Source organism: Schistocerca serialis, unplaced genomic scaffold (genome assembly GCF_023864345.2).
Source record: "Schistocerca serialis cubense isolate TAMUIC-IGC-003099 unplaced genomic scaffold, iqSchSeri2.2 HiC_scaffold_925, whole genome shotgun sequence".
Taxonomy (NCBI): Eukaryota; Metazoa; Arthropoda; class Insecta; order Orthoptera; family Acrididae; genus Schistocerca; species Schistocerca serialis.
The window spans coordinates 1-21,172 of NW_026048546.1; the positions used below are offsets into that span (position 1 = coordinate 1).

General features: G+C 43.4%; 1 protein-coding gene across 1 annotated transcript; it reads left to right on the forward strand.

Moving 5' to 3' along the window:
- Nucleotides 1-1,039: 1,039 nt before the first annotated feature.
- LOC126452753 (synaptic vesicle glycoprotein 2A-like) lies at nucleotides 1,040-20,861 on the forward strand (the record flags this gene model as incomplete). The annotated part of the gene is made up of 4 exons (XM_050091118.1): nucleotides 1,040-1,201; nucleotides 4,321-4,483; nucleotides 10,384-10,505; nucleotides 20,620-20,861. Coding segments are annotated over 4 exons (689 nt in total), but the record flags the coding sequence as incomplete, so codon positions are not given.
- Nucleotides 20,862-21,172: the final 311 nt, after the last annotated feature.

The window sequence follows — 21,172 nt, forward strand, 5'->3', positions numbered from 1 at the left end:
ACTATTCTAGACCATTCTGAAATCTTCTAGGAAAAAACGTATGTTGATGTTCGAAAATACTTGTAAAAGCTCGAGATCATTATAGAACCATATCTAATTTTTCTCTCGAAAAGTATATTGACTGGAAAGAGACAGAAGGTGTTCTAGTGGCCAACTCAGTGTGATGGCAACCACTGCAGACACTCGTAGCTCTACAACCACAACGACTACCACTGTAAAATCTCCATACTGCACTACAATAAAACTATCAGTACCACCAGAAACAAAAGTGCTCTATAATATTTCAGAACGTTCTAGGATTTTCCAGAATGTTGTAGAATTTTCCAGAATGTCCCAGGATGTTCAAGAATGTTCTCAAATGTTCGTTATACTTTTCTGGTGGGGATATAGTCCAGATCAGAAAGTCATATACTGGCGATGACTAGATCCATGCTTCAACATACTCTTGGGAATCGTTTAAAGCAGATTAGGGAAAATGAAAGTGATGGGATGCGAAATAAATTCTAGTACATTCTGGAACATTTTAGAGATTTCTAGAACCTTCTGGAAAATTCTTTATCAAACATTTTACAAAATTCTCCAATATACTCGAACGTTTTGGCACTTGATTCCCAGCTCTTCATCGACTGTCCATCAGAAGTTCATTGTCGTGAGGCCATCTTTTGACACCCACATCTTCGACCAAACACCGCAGTTCCAAACTAAAACCTTCTGCATGGTTGGGGCATGGAGGACTGTACAATCCCCTTAGGCCTGGGAGAGGATGTCATAGTGCCATGCTTGGATAAGCCACATTTACATTCATTACATATATTAACTATGGGCTGTTCATGTACCATATGCAGTGGAGTCTCAACTTCATGAGTATGTCTGGTTTGTGAGCCAGAAGGCCGTAATGTTACCAGACGAAATGCGTACCTAAGTAAATATTGCTGGCACGCGAGGAACTGCACTGTGAAGTCCTAATTGTCCTCCACTGGACACATCTTCAGGAAGCCCGCAAGATCACTCACAGCTGGTAGGGACGCGTGTGTTCCAGGGGTGGGCCGCTTCCATTACGTGCTGGTGACTGTCTGCGGCTTCTGCCTCATCTCCATGATTTTCGAGTCTCTGGCGGCGGCCTACGTCACGCCGGCGGCCCAGTGCGACTTCGACATGACGTCATTCGAAAAGGGCTTCCTCAGCGGAACCATCTACGTGGGTGAGTACACACGTCACTAACACTGTGTCTCGCTGGTCGTGCCTTCTCCTTCTTCTCTTGTACACATCTGTCTTACGAGGTGAGCCGACTAGACATTTTTCATGTGGCTCTGTCCTCACGGAGAGAACCGTATCCGTTGCCGAGAGAGAAAGATAAAGAGAGAGACATAGACATAGAGAGAGAGAGAGAGAGAGAGAGGGGGGGGGGGGAGGGGCACAGCGGCAGGATCATGGCTCCCCCTTCCACACCCTCCCCAAAAGATTTTAGTAGAAGATTTCGTAACACATATAAATAAAAATGTAAATGTTCTTTTTTTTTCAAATTTATGTATCTTCGAAAGTTCTTGACCAAGTGTTTTGAAATTTTGACAAAACACTGAATTTTAATACGACTGTGTTTTTAGTTACCTAGCTCTTTAACATATCTATATTTTTATACGAGTGTACTGCCTCATGGCGCAACATGCAAGCAACCGGCAGCTCAGTCGTGAACAGTTCGTCCAAGGAGACACACGTTTCTCAAATTAGTGATTACGATTTATTGTCATAGTTACTGCTGGAAGAAAATGATGAAGAACACGTTCCACACTAACAGTTGCATAATGGAAACGCTCAAACACATCTCATATTTAGGACAAAGCTTGGAAGAAGTTTCTTTGCAACACATGAATCGTCTTTTATTTAAAGAATATGATTCATATTACATAATACGCCAGAGTGAATTTTTGGATCTTGGACTAACTTAAAACTTTTACATAAATTATCAATGCAGTCTACTGTCTTCATTCAGAGTAATATCTATTTTAATTCGAAATAAATACGCTGACTGCGAATATCTTGGCATCAACTGTGTCAGATATAGATATTGTATCCATTAGTGACATATGAAAATTTGTGTCCGACCAAGACACGAACCCGTATATCCCACTTACGACGACCAATTTCTTTAAGCTGTTTAGCTATCCGTCCACGCTAGTTTATTTCTAATTAATTTCGGATGACTGTCAATCGTCATTATTGACTGTTCATCCAGACGTGGAAGTAAATAATACCCACATGCTACTTTCAGATTGAAAACATGAATGAAAATTCCAGCAATGGCACAAACACTGAAAGTTCCACAAAGTGTCCTGCAACAGCTGTTTCTGTTGGAAGTGAAGTTGATTTATGCGCTCAAAGTCCCAGGAAAAAAATTAAGAAAATAATGAAATTACTGTACGGAAGAAGAACGATATTTACAAAACAAAGCAGCTTGAGTGTTACCTGAAGCTAAAAGTAGTGGCAGTTGACAGATTACACATGTGAACATAATGAATTTAAAAGCTTATGTGACATGTTTTTGGCTAAAGATTTATCACAATTTATTTCACTGGCGTTCCCTTTCGTAAACGTTTTCATTTCGTCGGTTACATTACTTCCGTTTCGTAAGAATGTCCATTTAGACCGGTAGTAGTAAGCAGCTATATAGTTTCGCTTTTGCGAGGTTTCAGTATTGCGCCGAATGCAGCGCCGTCTGCTTTCTTTTCTGTATACTCCAAACCCCATGTAAGGAGATCTCGTCCCACAAATATATCTATCACACTCTTCTTGAACTGCTTTTTGATTTGTGACGTAATAGGTGGAGGTGACAAAAGTCATAAAATATCGATCTCCACATATACGGATGGCGGTAGTATCGCGTATACAAGGTATTTTTACTCCAGCGATACGTGATTCCTGATTATGGGCGCATGACGGTAGATAATAAACTTTGAACGCGGAATGGTAGTTGGAGCTAGACGGATGTGACATTCCATTTCCTAAGTCTTTAGGAAATACAGTATTACCCGATCCACAGCGTTAAGAGGGCACCGAGAGTACCAAACTGTAGGCTTTACATAATTATAACCACGAGTGGCCGACGGCATTCACTTAACGACAGAGAACAGCGGCGTTAGCGTAGAGTTGTCAGTGCTAACAGACAAACAACACTGCATGAATAGCAGCAGAAATAAATGTGGTACGTACGAGGAACGTATGCGTTATGGCAGTGTGGCGAAAGTTGGCAGTAATGGGCTGTGGCAGCAGACAACCGACGTGAGTGCCTTTGCTGACAGCACGACGACATCACCTACTGCGACTCTCCTGGCCTCGTGACCATATCGGTTGGACCCTAGACGGCTGGAAAACCGTACCTGATCAAATGAATCCCGATTTCAGTTGGTAAGAGGTGATTGTAGGAACCGAGTGTGGAGCAACCCCGCGAAGCCATGGACCCAAGTTGTCAACAAGGCACTGGACAAGGTGGTGGTTTTGGAAAAACTGGAAATTTTTGGTAAGGACTGTGGGACCAACTGCTGAGGTCATCGGTCCCTAGGCTTACGCACTACTTAGTCGAACTTAAACCAACTTACACTAAGGACAACACACACACACACACACACACACACACACACACACACACACACACACACAAACACATACACACACACACACACACACACAGACACACACACACACACACACACACACACACACACACAAACATACACACACACATGCCCGAGGGAGCATTCGAACCTCTGACGGGGGCAGCCGCGAAGGTGGTGGTTTCTCTATAATGATTTCTTTACGTGGAATGGACTAGACCCTCTGGTTGTATTCGGCAACTTTCAGCTATTCATGGATTAAATGTTGCCGAATAACGCTGGAATTTTTATGGATGACTATAATTGTTCGCCGTTGGTTTGAAAATAACTGGATAATTCGAGCGAATGACTTGGCAATCCAGATCTCCCTACATGAATCCCATCGAACATTTATGGCACAAAATCGAAAGCTCAGTTCGTGCATAAAATTCTACACCGGCAACACTTCCGCAGTTATGTAGTCTGCAGAAGCAGTATAGCTCAGTATTTCAGCATGTGACTCCTAACGACTTGTTGGGAGTCCATCCCATGCCGAGTTGCTGCACTACACCAGAAAAAGGAGATCCGACACGATATTAGGAGGTATCCGACGACTTCTGTGCCCACAGTGTATAGTTGTTGTGCTGCTATCTGATATGACATGACAGTGTCAAGGTCTCTGAACTGAGCGGCTAGTACATGTTTCGGCATTAACATGGTGTTCCATCCTCAGGCATGATCGTGAGCTCGCACCTGTGGGGCTTCGTGGCGGACACGCGCGGCCGGCGGCAGGTGCTGCTGGTGACGCTCGCCCTCAACTTGGTGTGCTCTGTGGCGGCCGCCCTCATGCCCACGCTGCCCCTCCTCATATTCTTCAGGTTCCTCAACGGCGTCTGGTGAGTCCATCGCAGCCAACGGCGTCGCATGATGAAGTATTCCGTACTAAGATCGACGAATACATTGATTTATTCAACACAACCACGGTCTGTCGCAAAAATAATTAATGTAGAGTGATGAAGTTTTGGGAATATTTTTCTCTATGTAATATAGTGAAGTAATTAGTATTGCTAGATCAGCCGACCAGCGTGGCCGAGCGGATCTAGGCGCTTCAGTCTGGAACGACGCGACCACTACGGTCGCAGATTCGAATCCTGGCTCTGGCATGGATGTGTGTGATGTCCTTAGGTTAGTTAGGTTTAAGTAGTTCTGATGACCGCAGATGTTGTCCAATAGTGCTCAGAGCCATTTGAACCAGTATTGATAGATCACAGGTCAATGTGAGCGCGAGGTAAGCCATTGCAAATGTGAAATGCTGGTACATTAACAACCGGTGTAACCGGCTGAATGTTAAACGCAAGCCTGAAAACGTGCATGCATTGTGTGGAAAAGATGCCGAATGTCAGTTTGTAGGATAGAGTTCCATGCCTGTTGCACGTGGTCCGCCGGGCGGGATTAGCCGAGCGGTCTAGGGCGCTGAAGTCATGGACTGTGTGGCTGGGCCCGGCGATGGTTCGAGTCCTCCCTCGGGGATGGGTGTGTGTGTTTGTACTTAGGATAATTTAGGTTAAGTAGTGTGTCAGCTTAGGGACTGATGACCTTAGCACTTAAGTCCCATAAGATTTCACACACATTTGAATTTTTTTTTTCTTTCTTGCACTTCGTCCGCCTGTATAGGGACAGCTAATGCTGAATGGGGCTGACTTTGGAGTTTATGTCCAGTGATGTCCCATACATGCTCGGTTGGAGACAGATCTGGTGATCGAGCAGGCCACGACAATATGTCGACGCTCTGAAGAGCAACAGCGGTAATTGGGCGAGGGTTATCCTGTTGGAAAACATCCCCTAGAACCTTGTTCGTGACTGGCAGTTTAACAAGTCGAATCACCAGAATGGCGTACTAATTTCAAGTCAGCGTGCGTGGGATAACCGCGAGAGGGCTCCTGCTGCCTTACAAAATCGCACCCCAGACCATGACTCCAGGTGTAGGTCCAGTGTGTCTGGCAGGCAGACAGGTGGGTTGCAGGCCCTCAACTACTCTGTCTGATCAACACACGCTCATGACTGGCATCGAGGCAGAACCAGTTTTAATTAGAAAAACACCACCCCTCCACTCTGCCCGCCAGTGTGCTCTCGCTTGACACCAGTGAAATAGCAAACGGCGGAGGCTTGGGACCAGTGGAAATCACGCGACAGGCCGTCTGGCTCAGCCCTGTCCCTGAAGTAACCGATTTGTGACAGTGTTACTGACGTACCAACTGCTGCTCAAATTGCTGCTGCAGATGCAGCACGATGCGCCAGAGCGATATGCTGAACACGATTTTCTTTCCTCTAGGAAGCTGGTCTTCTTGCAACCGTGACCACTCTCAGCAATCATGTACAGTAGCCACATTTCTGCAAAGGCTCTCTGCAGTGTCGTAGAAGGTACGCCATCTTTCCGTAGCCCCATTACACGACCTTGTCCAAGCTCAGTGACGTCTTGATGATGGAGTCTTTGCTACCTTAAAGGCATGTTTTATTAATAACTCACCGAGTCGAATTCAAAGGTAACTAAAGCTAACGACCGGTACAACGTGTGTTTAAGGCGAACCTGATTTGCACCCTCGTGGTGGCGCTACTGGGGCCACTCTTATGCGACTGGCGCGATATCTTACAACATTAACTGCTTACGTAGCTTGTGCTATCTATTACTAAATTTGGTTTACTACGCGCAATGTTACAACAGAACAAATAGTTCTGTCACGGGAAAAGCCACGTCTAACACTCATACTGCTCGTTATTTTTCTGAAACTATTTTGTTAACCAATTATGGTACATAGAAGCAGTGCAATGTTACCCTCTGAAAGAAATTTTGTTGCTTTGACCATGATGTGCCTAAAGGAGGTTGCCTATCGGACGTGAAAACCAGAATTACGTAATTACACAACATGTAACAGATAATATTTTACCTATTTAAACTGTTCAAATGATAAAGGAAAACGGTCGCCAGCCTAATTAGGCATAAGAATGTGTAACATTCCTGTTCAAAAAATAGATTTAAGTACCTTAAATGGATAGACACAGTCTATACTTTCCCACACGAGAGTGCAAAGAACCCAGTCACAAGCATATGTTAACGTCAAAGAGAGTGCTGGCAGTCATAGCAGAACAAACCTGTTTGCATGAGCACAACATATAATGACACACCCTTCTGCCAAACAGTTTCAATAACATTATCATTAAAGTTTACTGTAGAATTATAAAATTGGGCATAAATTTAGTCTCTCTTTACCAATTACTTTTCTACCTGACTTGAAAATTAAATAGAGTTCACTAGGAAATAATTTCTCACAGTTCCCTGGAGAAAAGAAGTTACTATGTTTATAGGTAAAGCTCTTTCTGTTAATAACTTTCTATCAGTGAGCACAAAAGACAGAATATGGATCCTGTTAAACTGGCACTATATTCTTTAACACACATAGGGACCACTAATTTAGCAAATGTGAATATATAACTTACAACAGTGATAGTTTTTAACTTTTACTGCACTGCGACACAAACTGACTTAATTATAAGACAATGACTCACCTTTGTGAATTTTTCAACAGGCTGCACTACGATCTTTACTATTCAAAACACTATGAGCCACAGTTGTGAAAACACTTACTTTTGAGACTAACAGCAAATTGTTTTAATATCTCTTTTTACTATTTCATTACTTTAAAATGAATTATTCACTTTATGCTTTTTGAAAGCTTAGAAACATTGAAATAAGCAGTTTCAATTGCAAAAATATCTTCAGCAGACATCATTTACTATCTCACACACTTTTGCAACATTAACTTTAAATTTAATTACTTTGTTCTTACTATATCAAAGGGGCATTATTTAGTTAACAACTGAGCTTTAAGATTTTCGCAACATGGACATTAGGTAAACAAATTTAGCATGGAAACGATCCTAAATGGTTATGTGACTGGGGATAACACAAGGTAAGATTTCAAAGTATAGTTTTTGGTTTACCTTATTATTTGTAACAAATAAAACATCCACATAAACTGATCCTTCGCATTACATTTCTACAACTCCTTATTTCCGTTGCAGTGATTGCGCAATGTGGTGGCCAGTACGACCTGGCAGTTGATAATGATAAAGTTCTGTCACTTCCTGGTGGCGATGACAGATACCAGCTCCAAAACAGAGCTAGCTATTAATCCATCCATCCGAGGCGATGGCACATTGGGAAACGGCACACAAAGCCTCTCCGGCACCAGTACAATCCACTGTTGTTACATGTGCTATTGGCGGTTCAGTAGCTCGTGTCCGACTTACTCCTTGTCCCACCTCTTCCTTCATGCCAACCACATTTTGCACGCGCTGCAAGATTCCGTTCCGAGGGGAACCACAACACCTTTTATACATATAAAGATTAAGAACCCCAAGTGAAGATCAGCAATTACAAATGGTTCAAATGGCTCTGAGCACTATGGGACTTAACATCTGAGGTCATCAGTCCCCTAGAACTTAGAACTACTTAAACCTAACTTAAAGATATCACACACATCCATGCCCGAGGCAGGACTCGAACCTGCGACAGTAGCTCTCGCCCGGTTCCAGACTGAAGCGCCTAGAACCGCACGGCAACACCGGCCGGCCAGCAATTACTTAACAGCAACCAAACATATTAAATAAAACGGAACATTTGCACATATTGACATTCCTACAAAAAATTATTCACCTAAATTCCAAATATATTCAGGAAGTCTTGTTTCCGACCAAATGAGACAAAGTGTATAAAGAGAATACATTGCATAGCATTTTATCAGGTTATCAAAGTTTTTACAAAGAAAGAAGTAAACACTTATGATATCGATACAGTCAAATAATATTTACAACAATTTAACTACAGAATGCTAAGTAAAACAAAAAGGCGAAATAAATTAATAGATCACTAGAGCTCTGGTGTTACAATCTGAACAGACATCATTCCGATGTAGAAATATGTCACACGGTTTCTTCTTGGCGCTGCAAGTTTTTTTCCATCGGTGTAGTTCGTAAGCTGTCCAAGTGCACGAGAGCCCGAAACAGAACAAGATGATTCACCAGAATGTCTAAGGGATCCAAAGCCAAGTTGTCCTGTAACGCAGTAATCCAGTACGCACCAGAGTCCACATGCGATGACAGATTACCTCGATGAGCCAGGCGGTGCCACTGGCCATTTGATGATCAGTAGTGCTGTTGCACGGCTTCTTTTTCTCTCTTTCTTTATTGTTATTTCAATTCCTCACGAAGGGGTGGGCTGGCGGCAGATGAAAACGCAAACGCTGCACAAATTTAATAGATTTCTCAAATACATAAAAATGATTCTAAATCCCCGTGGTGTGTGTGGCATATAGCATGCGTATGTGTGATTGTCTGACATTGTCTCTGTAATGGAAACGTCACACACACAAATAATCAAAACGACCCTGCTACTGACAACCTAAACCTAGGGAGTTCAATAAAACGAAGTATCGTGTTGTGGCTTTACTTCAGTTTAGCAAATCAAACCAATTATTTCTACCAGGATGCTGCTAAAATGAATCACAGTTTGTATGCTATAAATGATTTCTCCTCAAAATTACTTCATTTACTTCAAAGTTCTTTGCCGATTTACTTCAATTTTCTATATTCAGATGAAACTGTGAACAGAATTAATGAAAAATTAAATACCTAACAAACGAAAAATATCGTGGTAAATTGATTGTAATTTCTATTGCGAAAATAAATTACAGGGGCAATACCAGTCTCGGACATAGTACTGTGAGACGCCACTAGATCGCGGGACGAGCGAAAGATTGAGAATTTGACAGAAACATGATTGAAGACTCTTATTTATTGATTACTTGCCGTTGTTACACATTCCACATACGCTAAAATATATGTTAGCCGCGTTTCACAGTGATTTTAATTATTAAAATCTACAGTGCCACACAAATGCTAAGACGGGTCTTGGATACAGTACCAACAACAGTCACTAGATGGCGGGCCGATCAAAAGATCGAGCAGAACACGACATTTCCCGAACTGTGAAGTAAATGGTTCAAACAGTTCGGGTCATGCTCGAACACAGCCCTACTTGAAACATTGAAAACTGAACTCAAACAATAGGAGATGAATTTTCCAAAAATACAATGAAATAAGTTGATAAATCGGTATTTCTTTTTTAAATAATTAGACTTTTTTCACCTGTGATGACTAAATATGTATTTAAATCGAACGAAATATTAAAAAAATACATAAAATATTTATTCATTGAGCACATGTACATATTTTTAGAGTCAAAATATGTCTTGCAGAAATTTAAGCGACTGATGTGATAAAAGTATGTATTTTACCGTCAGATTTTAGCTACATTTTGCCTTATAGGAATGTTTCATAGTTTGCAGTTTAAAACTAATAAAAGCATATTGTATGACGTAATTGTTATCAGTAATCAATTTTTTGAAATTTTTGAATATTTCCAAAAGTCAGAACCAGAAACCTATAACGTGATTTTTATGAATGGTGCAGGTGAAGACACGTTCATTCGTCACATTCTGTGGACACCCCGTGATCAAATTGCGGTTCGATTTAAAGCGATTGCAGTTTCCCATGCGGCTTGCATTCGCTATAAAGCATCAACAATGCGCACGGCCAATCATTTTGTGTGTCAGATATTAAAAACCCTGGGCAAAGCTGGACACTGCAGCTAGTTTAAAACAAAGTTATCTTCGTCGCTGAAGGAGAACGTTATACACACTTTCATCTGGGTGTTTCTGTTTCTGTGTTTCATCTTCAGGATCTGCGGACCCTCTGCCGTGACGTACGCCTACCTAGGGGAGTTCCACTCGGACAAGACGCGCACCCAGGCCATCGTCTACGTCTGCATCTTCCTCTCCATGGCGCTCCTCGTGGAACCAGGTGAGTTGCAGGTTCTGTCTAATGATAGGCCGCGTTACGATTCATTACTCCAGAGGAAAACACGAAGTAAGTCACTATCAAAACGTGTTGTATAAACACTACATTTTCACACAACACCGATGGAGGGCATCTATATTAATTGATTCACTCATTTTAACGATGTTCTTTATGCTCACAGGCCAATTCCGAGAACATTTTTTAAATCGAAACTGTTGGTCTCAGGCAGCTTAACTTAGTGGGCCCAAGTTGCGAGGAGCGTAGGCAACTTTGAAGATTAATGCAACACATTTTTTTCTCGGTCAGTGTCGGTTGAAAAAACGCTAAATTTGTTGTGAGACGTCGTGGAATGTTCCTGCTTCCCGTATAGTTTCATGAAGTTCCAGTAGGTGGTGGAGCTATACATAGCCTTCAAAATGGCGTCCGTAACGGAGGTGCGTTCCAGGCAGAGAGCTATAAGTGAGTTTCTTTCGGCGGAAAACCAGAACATCGCAGATATTCATAGGCGCATGCTGGATGTCGACGGGGACCTGGCAGTGAACAAAAGCACGGTGAGTCGTTAGCCAAGGCGTCTGTCATCACCACTACAACGTCGCACAAACCTGTCCGATCTGCCGCGTGCCAGCCAGCCGCACATAGCTTTGACTGCTGTAATGCTGGAACGTGCGGACACTCTCACTCAAGGTGATAGACGGATCACAGACACCTCGCTGCTCAACGGGACGTCTCTGCTGGTAGTGCTGGCACACTCGTCCACAAGTTGGGGAACTCAAAAGTTTGCGCATGGACTCGCGACTTCCGACTTCAATTTCTCAGTCCAATGAGAGATGCACTCCGCAATACATGGTCGATGGGAATGTCACGGCTCCAATATCGACCAGTGGAGTGGCACCATGCAGGTATACAGGCGCGCACATACAGGTGGCATAAGGCCGTCGCACTGAACGGAGATTATGTGAAAAATAGGGTTTGTTGTCAAAAGAGTGGGGAATAAAATGGTTTGTTGGAATCCTGAATAAGGCCAACTGCTCCCAGAAAAAAATGTGTGGCGCAACTTGTTGAACGCCCCTCGACAATACCTAAGCAGTCTGTTCCAGACACAGGTGTGTAGTGAAGCAAGTCTTCTGGTCCCATTTGTATATCTTAATAGTTTTTTTCGGATTTAGCTGATACAACAGCTCCATATTTAGCTGTAATATACAACCGCTCCCTTGATAAAATATGGGCTCCAACAGACTGATTAACGTGCACTGCTGTCGTCAGTTCCTGATGCAGGATTTGATGTCCCAGTATGGCTATGGAGATGACTCTGAAGCCATGGGCAGCCCTGTTGTCATGGATACTCTGCACTCATAATATCTCTTTATGTTTCAGCACTTGTTCCATTTTGCCCGGGTTATGATTCTGTAGCTGTGGACAATCCCCTTACTGCGGATCACCATGTGCTCCTAGCGCCTCTTCCTGATTCATAACCTGTTATTCCAGGTTTGGCCTTGGCAGTGAATTCGCAGTTATCGTCAGCACTGTTCCTATGGACCACTGCTCACTTCTTGCACCTCTTGATAATCCAGGACATAAAAAATGACTTCATTCTGGAAATAATCCTTTAGCCTTTCGCTAAGCTATTTCTGCACGATAACTTTCCTTCCAGGAGCGTTAGTCCTTGAAGGGTATGCACGAAAACTTACGTGAAGTTCCAAAAATAGGAGGGATGCGTTGGAGGAAGTAAAGCTGTGAAGGGCTTCCATGAGCCTACGTCTACATGCATACAGTTCAAACCGCTGTGAAGCACATAACAGAGGGAACTTTCATGTATAGAGTGTGAGAAGAATGTTTAAATGCATCTGTGCATGCTGCAATATAATTTAATCCCTTCCTCACAATCCCTATGAGGGCTTTACATATGTGGTTGTAGCATACTCCTAGATTCACAATTTAAAGCTTGTTCTGAAATTACAAGCTTATTATGGCTATTAGGCCATCTCAACCTAAAACGAGCTGACATAACATCTTCACTTGATAATGGCCTAAGGCCGAAATTGCAATCGTGAAATAGAGACAGTGTTACAGTCACTGGCGTAAATATTATGTTTTTTATAAAATTCTACATGACTGTGGATCCCATGTATAAAAAGTTATTTACTTGTTCTGGAGCTCTGAAAGTAAGCTTCCTCAGGATAGTTCATGTCTATCTTAAAGTGTCTGCCACTCTAGTTTTTTCGCGGTCCGTAACACTCCCCTATGTGCCAAATAAACCTGTCGCCATTCATGCTGCCCTTCTCTATAACCGTTCAATATCCTCGTACTGATACTATACTCATGAGCAATATCTACAATAGGTCGGTCGAGTTGTTCGTAAGCAGTCTCCTTTGTAGACCGATTATATGTCCCTAATATTCTACCACTAAACCCAAGTCTACAACCCGCTTTACCCGCTACTTAGCCTATGCTATGGTTTCATTTCAAATCCTTCCCAGATGTTACACCATCGTAATTGTACATGTTGACCAGTTCCAGCTGTGATTCGTTGAAACTATAGAGAGAGAATACTAAATCTTTTTAGACTTTTGAAGTGCACAGTTTTACATTTCTGAACATTTTAGGCAAGTTGCCATTCTTTGCATCACTTTGAAATCTTATTTCGATCCGATTGTATTCTTGTGCAGCTCTTCTCAGACATTACCTCACTATAAATAACGGCGCTATCTACCAAAAGTCTGAATTTGCTATTAATGATACCTACCAGTTCATTAACATAGAACATGAACAGTAATGCTTGCAACGCACTTGCCTGGCACACACACAGAGTTACTTCTACATCTGTCAGTGGCTGGATACCTCCATCACTATAGGATTTCCCTCTGAGAGGTGGAAATTTAGGTCAAAGTCCTGGTCGAGTGCACGGTTTTAAGTTAGCGCTAAGTTTCAACTTCCAGGCTATGTGTTCCAGTCTTGGACTGTGGGGCTATTCCACAGCCATGAGCAACCTAGCTGCTGTGAATCCCTGTATACTCATGGCGTCGCTTCCTGATCCAGGACGTAGCGTTGTAGGATTGGCTTGGAAGTTGTGAAACAACTCAGTTCACTTAAGAAAGCCAAGTCTTCCAGTCCAGATGGTATACCTACAAGGTTCCTCTCAGAGTGTGCAGAAACAATAGTGCCTTTCTTAGCCATCATATACAACCACTCACTTGACGAAAGGTCTGTTCCTAAAGACTGGAAAGTAGAACAGGTCACACGAATATTCAAGAAGGGGAAATAGGAGTAACCCTTTGAATTACAGACCCGTATCACTGACCTCCCTCCCCCCATGAACCATGGACCTTGCCGTTGGTGGGGAGGCTTGCGTGCCTCAGCGATACAGATGGCCGTACCGTAGGTGCAACCACAACGGAGGGGTATCTGTTGAGAGGCCAGACAAACATGTGGTTCCTGAAGAGGGGCAGCAGCCTTTTCAGTAGTTGCAGGGGCAACAGTCTGGATGATTGACTGATCTGGCCTTGTAACATTAATCAAAACGGCCTTGCTGTGCTGGTACTGCGAACGGCTGAAAGCAAGGGGAAACTACAGCCGTAATTTTTCCCGAGGACATGCAGCTTTACTGTATGATTAAATGATGATGGCGTCCTCTTGGGTAAAATATTCCGGAGGTAAAATAGTCCCCCATTCGGATCTCCGGGCGGGGACTACTCAAGAGGACGTCGTTATCAGAAGAAAGAAAACTGGCGTTCTACGGATCGGAGTGTGGAATGTCAGATCCCTTAATCGGGCAGGTAGGTTAGAAAATTTAAAAAGGGAAATGGATAGGTTAAAGTTAGATATAGTGGGAATTAGTGAAGTTCGGTGGCAGGAGGAACAAGACTTTTGGTCAGGTGATTACAGGGTTATAAATACAAAATCAAATAGGGGTAATGCAGGAGTAGGTTTAATAATGAATAAAAAAATAGGAGTGCGGGTTAGCTACTACAAACAGCATAGTGAACGCATTATTGTGGCCAAGATAGACACAAAGCCCATGCCTACTACAGTAGTACAAGTTTATATGCCAACTAGCTCTGCAGATGATGAAGAAATTGATGAAATGTATGACGAGATAAAAGAAATTATTCAGGTAGTGAAGGGAGACGAAAATTTAGTAGTCATGGGTGACTGGAATTCGTCAGTAGGAAAAGGGAGAGAAGGAAACATAGTAGGTGAATATGGATTGGGGGCAAGAAATGAAAGAGGAAGCCGCCTTGTAGAATTTTGCACAGAGCATAACTTAATCATAGCTAACACTTGGTTCAAGAATCATAAAAGAAGGTTGTATACCTGGAAGAATCCTGGGGATAGTAAAAGGTATCAGATAGATTATATAATGGTAAGACAGAGATTTAGGAACCAGGTTTTAAACTGTAAGACATTTCCAGGGGGAGATGTGGATTCTGACCATAATATATTGGTTATGAACTGCAGATTGAAACTGAAGAAACTGCAAAAAGGTGGGAATTTGAGGAGATGGGACCTGGATAAACTGAAAGAACCAGAGGTTGTACAGAGTTTCAGGGAGAGCATAAGGGAACAATTGACAGGAATGGGGGAAAGAAACACAGTAGAAGAAGAATGGGTAGGTCTGAGGGATGAAGTAGTGAAGGCAGCAGAGGATCAAGTAGGTAAAAAGACGAGGGCTAACAGAAATCCTTGGGTAACAGAAGAAATATTGAATTTAATTGATGAAAGGAGAAAATATAAAAATGCAGTAAATGAAGCAGGCAAAAAGGAATACAAACGTCTCAAAAATGAGATCGACAGGAAGTGCAAAATGGCTAAGCAGGGATGGCTAGAGGACAAATGTAAGGATGTAGAGGCTTGTCTCACTAGAGGTCAGATAGATACTGCCTACAGGAAAATTAGAGAGACCTTTGGAGAGAGGAGAACCACTTGTATGAATATCAAGAGCTCAGATGGAAACCCAGTTCTAAGCAAAGAAGGGAAGGCAGAAAGGTGGAAGGAGTATATAGAGGGTTTATACAAGGGCGATGTACTTGAGGACAATATTATGGAAGAGGATGTAGATGAAGATGAAATGGGAGATATGATACTGCGTGTAGAGTTTGACAGAGCACTGAAAGACCTGAGTCGAAACAAAGCCCCGGGAGTAGACAACATTCCATTAGAACTACTGATGGCCTTGGGAGAGCCAGTCATGACAAAACTCTACCATCTGGTGAGCAAGATGTATGAGACAGGCGAAATACCCACAGACTTCAAGAAGAATATAATAATTCCAATCCCAAAGAAAGCAGGTGTTGACAGATGTGAAAATTACCGAACTATCAGTTTAATAAGTCACAGCTGCAAAATACTAACGCGAATTCTTTACAGACGAATGGAAAAACTAGTAGAAGCGGACCTCGGGGAAGATCAGTTTGGATTCCGTAGAAATGTTGGAACACGTGAGGCAATACTAACCTTACGACTTATCTTAGAAGAAAGATTAAGAAAAGGCAAACCTACGTTTCTAGCATTTGTAGACTTAGAGAAAGCTTTTGACAACGTTAACTGGAATACTCTCTTTCAAATTCTGAAGGTGGCAGGGGTAAAATACAGGGAGCGAAAGGCTATTTACAATTTGTACAGAAACCAGATGGCAGTTATAAGAGTCGAAGGGCATGAAAGGGAAGCAGTGGTTGGGAAAGGAGTGAGACAGGGTTGTAGCCTCTCCCCGATGTTATTCAATCTGTATATTGAGCAAGCAGTAAAGGAAACAAAAGAAAAATTCGGAGTAGGTATTAAAATTCATGGAGAAGAAGTAAAAACTTTGAGGTTTGCCGATGACATTGTAATTCTGTCAGAGACAGCAAAGGACTTGGAAGAGCAGTTGAACGGAATGGACAGTGTCTTGAAAGGAGGATATAAGATGAACATCAACAAAAGCAAAACGAGGATAATGGAATGTAGTCAAATTAAATCGGGTGATGCTGAGGGGATTAGATTAGGTAATGAGACACTTAAAGTAGTAAAGGAGTTTTGCTATTTGGGGAGCAAAATAACTGATGATGGTCGAAGTAGAGAGGATATAAAATGTAGACTGGCAATGGCAAGGAAATCGTTTCTGAAGAAGAGAAATTTGCTAACATCGAGTATAGATGTAATTGTCAGGAAGTCGTTTCTGAAAGTATTTGTATGGAGTGTAGCCATGTATGGAAGTGAAACATGGACGATAACCAGTTTGGACAAGAAGAGAATAGAAGCTTTCGAAATGTGGTGCTACAGAAGAATGCTGAAGATAAGGTGGGTAGATCACGTAACTAATGAGGAGGTATTGAATAGGATTGGGGAGAAGAGAAGTTTGTGGCACAACTTGACTAGAAGAAGGGATCGGTTGGTAGGACATGTTTTGAGGCATCAAGGGATCACAAATTTAGCATTGGAGGGCAGCGTGGAGGGTAAAAATCGTAGAGGGAGACCAAGAGATCAATACACTAAGCAGATTCAGAAGGATGTAGGTTGCAGTAGGTACTGGGAGATGAAGAAGCTTGCACAGGATAGAGTAGCATGGAGAGCTGCATCAAACCAGTCTCAGGACTGAAGACCACAACAACAACAGCATCACTGACCTCAATTTGCAGTAGGATTTTGGAGCATATACTGTACTCGAACATTATGAATCACCTTGAAAAAAATGAGTTATTGATACATAACCAGCAGGGCTCAAAAAACTTTTTAGTGCAACATAGCTTTATTTCCATGAAGTAATGAGTGCTGTCGACAAGATTCCATAATCCTAGATTTCCAGAAGGCTTTTGATACCGTTCCTCACAAGCTACTATTAATCAAATTGCGTGCATATGGAGTATCGTCTCAGTTGTGTGGATTCGTGATTTCCTCTCAGAGAGGTCACAGTTTGTAGTGATGGACGGTAAATCATCGAGTAGAACAGGAGTAATGTCTGGCGTTCAGCAAGGTAGTGTCATAGGCCCTCTGCTACTCCTGATTTATATAAATGATCTAGGTGATAATCTGAGCAGCCCCCTTAAATTGTTTGCAGATGACGCTGTAATTTACCGTCTAGTAAAATTATCATACGATCAATTCCAGTTACAAGATGATCTAGAGAGAATTCCTGTATGGTGCGAAAAGTGGCAATTAGCACTAAACAAAGAAAAGTGCGAGGTCATCCACATGGGTACTAAAAGAAATCCGATACATTTTGGGTGTACGATAAATTGCACAAACCTAAGGGCTGTGAATTCGACTAAATGCGTAGGAATTACAATTAGGAGCAACTTAAATTGTAAAGACCACATAGATAATATTGTGGGGAGGGCGAAACAAAGACTGCGCTTTGTTGGCAGTCCCATTAAAGAGGCAGCCTACACTACAGTTGTCCTTCCTCTGCTGGAATATTGCTGCGCGGTATGGGATCCTTACCAGGTAGGATTGACAGAGGACATCGAAACAGTGCAAAGAAGGGCAGCTCGTTTCGTTTTATCGCGCAATAGGCGTGAGAGTGTCACTGATATGATACGCGAGTTGGGGTGGCAGTCACTGAAACAAAGGCGGTCTTCTTGGCGGTGAGATCTATTTACGAAGTTTCAATCACCAACTTTCTCTTCCGATTGCGTAAATATTTTGTTGACACCCACGTACGTAGGGAGAAATGATCATCATAATAAAGTAAGAGAAATCAGAGCTTTAACGGAAAGATTTAGGTTTTCCTTTTTCCCACGCGCCATTCGAGAGTGGAATGGTACAGAAGTAGTATGAAAATGGTTCGATGAACCCTCTGCCAGGCACTTAAGTGTGAATTGCAGAGTAACCATGTAGATGTAGATGTAGATGATTCTGCACAGGTGGGCAGCTGTTCACGGTTTGGACTCAAGATCCAGGAATTAATGTTGTAGAACTGGATTTGGCGGTGGTTCCATAGCCGTGTGTAACCTCACAGCCATACGGCACTTCATGTTGATGATTTCTCTTGCAATACGGGAACCTGCTGTTCGAAAACATTTCCAACTTACAGCTGGACATAGTCAGCTACACCCCACGATGGTTCTACTGTGCCCCTGCCTCAAGTAAGCCACCAAAGACTGACGGAGATATCTTCCATTCCACAATATCGCAGATGATGGGAGAGATGCCATAAGTGCATGGTGATCCACAGTAGTGGGGCTGCCTTCATAAAGTGGAAACGGCGCCAAGTCAATCACATCAAAATTATCCGGACACCCCCAAAAACATGTTTTTTTTTTTTTTTTATTAGATGCATTGCGCTGCCACCTACTGCCAGGTACTCCATATCAGCTGCCTCAGTAGTCATTAGACATCGTGACAGAGCAGAATGGTGCGCTCCACGGAACTCACGGACTTGGAACGTGATCAGGTGATTGGGTGTCATTTGTCATACGTCTGTACGCGAGATTTCCACACTCCTAAACATCCCTAGGTCCACTGTTTCCGATGTAATAGTGAAGTGGAAAAGTGAAGGGACACGTACAGCACAAAAGCGTACAGGCCGACCTCGTCTGTTGACTAACAGAGACTTCCGACAGTTGAAGAGGGTCGTAATGTGTAATATGCAGACATCTATCCAGACCATCACACACGAATTCCAAACTGTATCAGGGTCCACTGCAAGTACTATGACATTTAGGCAGGAGGTAAGAAAACTTGGATTTCATGGTCGAGTAGCTGCTCATAAGCCACACATAGCAGTAAGTGTCAAACGACGCCTAGGTTGGTGGAAGGATCGTGAACATAGGATGATTGAACAGTGGAAAAACGTTGTGTGGAGTGACGAATCACGATACACAATGTGGCGATCCGATGGCAGGGTGTGGTTATTGTGAATGCCCAGTGAACGTCATCTGCCAACACGTGTAGTGCCAACAGTAAAATTCGGAGTTGGTGGTGTTATGGTGTGGTCGTGTTTTTCATGGAGGGGGCTGCACCCCTTGTTATTTTGCGTGGCACCATCACAGCAGAAGCCTACATTGATGCTTTAAGCACCTTCTTGCTTCCCACTGGCGACTGCATCTTTAACACCATCAAACACCCGTTCATAATTCACGGCCTGTGGCACTGGTTACATGACAATAACATCCCTGTAATGGACTGGCCTGCACAGAATCCTGACCTGAATCCTGTAGAAAACCTTTGGGATGTTTTGGAATGCCGACTTTGTGCCAGACCTCACCGACCGACATCGATACCTGTCCTCAGTGCAGCACTGCATGAAGAATGGGCTGCCATTCCCCAAGAAACCTTCAGCACCCGATTGAACATATGCCTGCGAGAGTGAAAGCTGTCATCAAGGCTAAGGGTGGGCCAACACCATATTGAATTCCAGCGTTAAAACTGCAACTCCCAGTACCAATTTATGATCCAGTACTTGGCGTTTCAGGACTGGCTTGGGTGTTGATTCTGCAGAACATAGGATCATCAACTACTGTGAGTCACCATCTGCTTCTGGGTCTCTTCCTGATCCAGAGTTCAGTGTTTCAGGACTGGTTTGGTCGGTGTATCTGGAACTCTTGGCACCTCTTACTGATCCAGAATTTGACGTTTCAGAACTGGCTTGTGCAGTGATTCTGCGGAACGGCAGACCAACTTCTGTGAATTACTGTCTGCTCATGGGGCTTCTTCCCGGTATATCGAGATTGCGTTGATTGATAATCACACATCTCCTGGCACCTTTTCCCAGTCCAGGGCTTGACATTTCAGGACGGGCTTGGAGGGTTATTCTGCACAACATGGACGTCTCAACTGCCATGAATCACCCTCACACCTGAGGGCTGTTTCTGATCCAGGACTGGCTTCATGAGCGTATCAGTGGCTCATGTCTGCACTTACTAATCAAGACTTGACTTTTCAGGACTGGCTTGGATGGTGATTCAGCAGAGCATGGACAGCCCAGCTGCTGTGAATCACTATCTACTCTTCTGGTCTCTTTCTGATCCAAGGCTATTTCATCATTGGCTTGGTCTCTGTATCTCCAGCTCCTGGCACCTGTACCTGATACACTGTGTGCTCATGTCACCTCTTCCTGGTCCAGAGCTGAGTGTTGAAGGATTGGCTTGGTCAGTGTGTTTGCAAATCCCAGAACCTCTTCCTGATCCAGTACTCGACGTTTCAGGACTGGCTTGGGCGGTGATTCCTCAGCCCTGGGCTGCCCCGCTGCCTTGGATCACGATGCGGTCCTGGAGGGTTTTCCTGATCCTGGGCGCTGTTCCCAGCGCCGCCACCTTCCTGGGGCTGTGGCTGCTGCTGCCGGAAAGCCCCAAGTTCCTGCTCGCTGTCGGCAGGCACGACGAGGCGCTCAACGTCCTGCGCAAGATGTTCGCCACCAACAGCGGCCTCCCACCGGAGAAGTACCCAGTGAGCCAAACTGAAACCACCTTCCTTGCTTCAGCATTACTTGGCGTCCTCAGGAGCCAAGCGTTTCAACACGGGTCTGCACTTTCTAGACACCTAATTGTTGCACAGCCTGTTCCTCAGGATTCCATACCTAAAATGGAAAAATTATAGCATCGTTGTTTTCCGTATGTCTGCCTGCCTGTCTGCCGCCTGTCGTCTGTCTGCCCAACTGTTCAGAATCCTTTTTCTCAGACAATCAGGTTGAAATTTATGGTCACGTGGGATTAGCCGAGCGGTCTCAGGCGCTGCAGTCCTGGACTGTGCGACTGGTC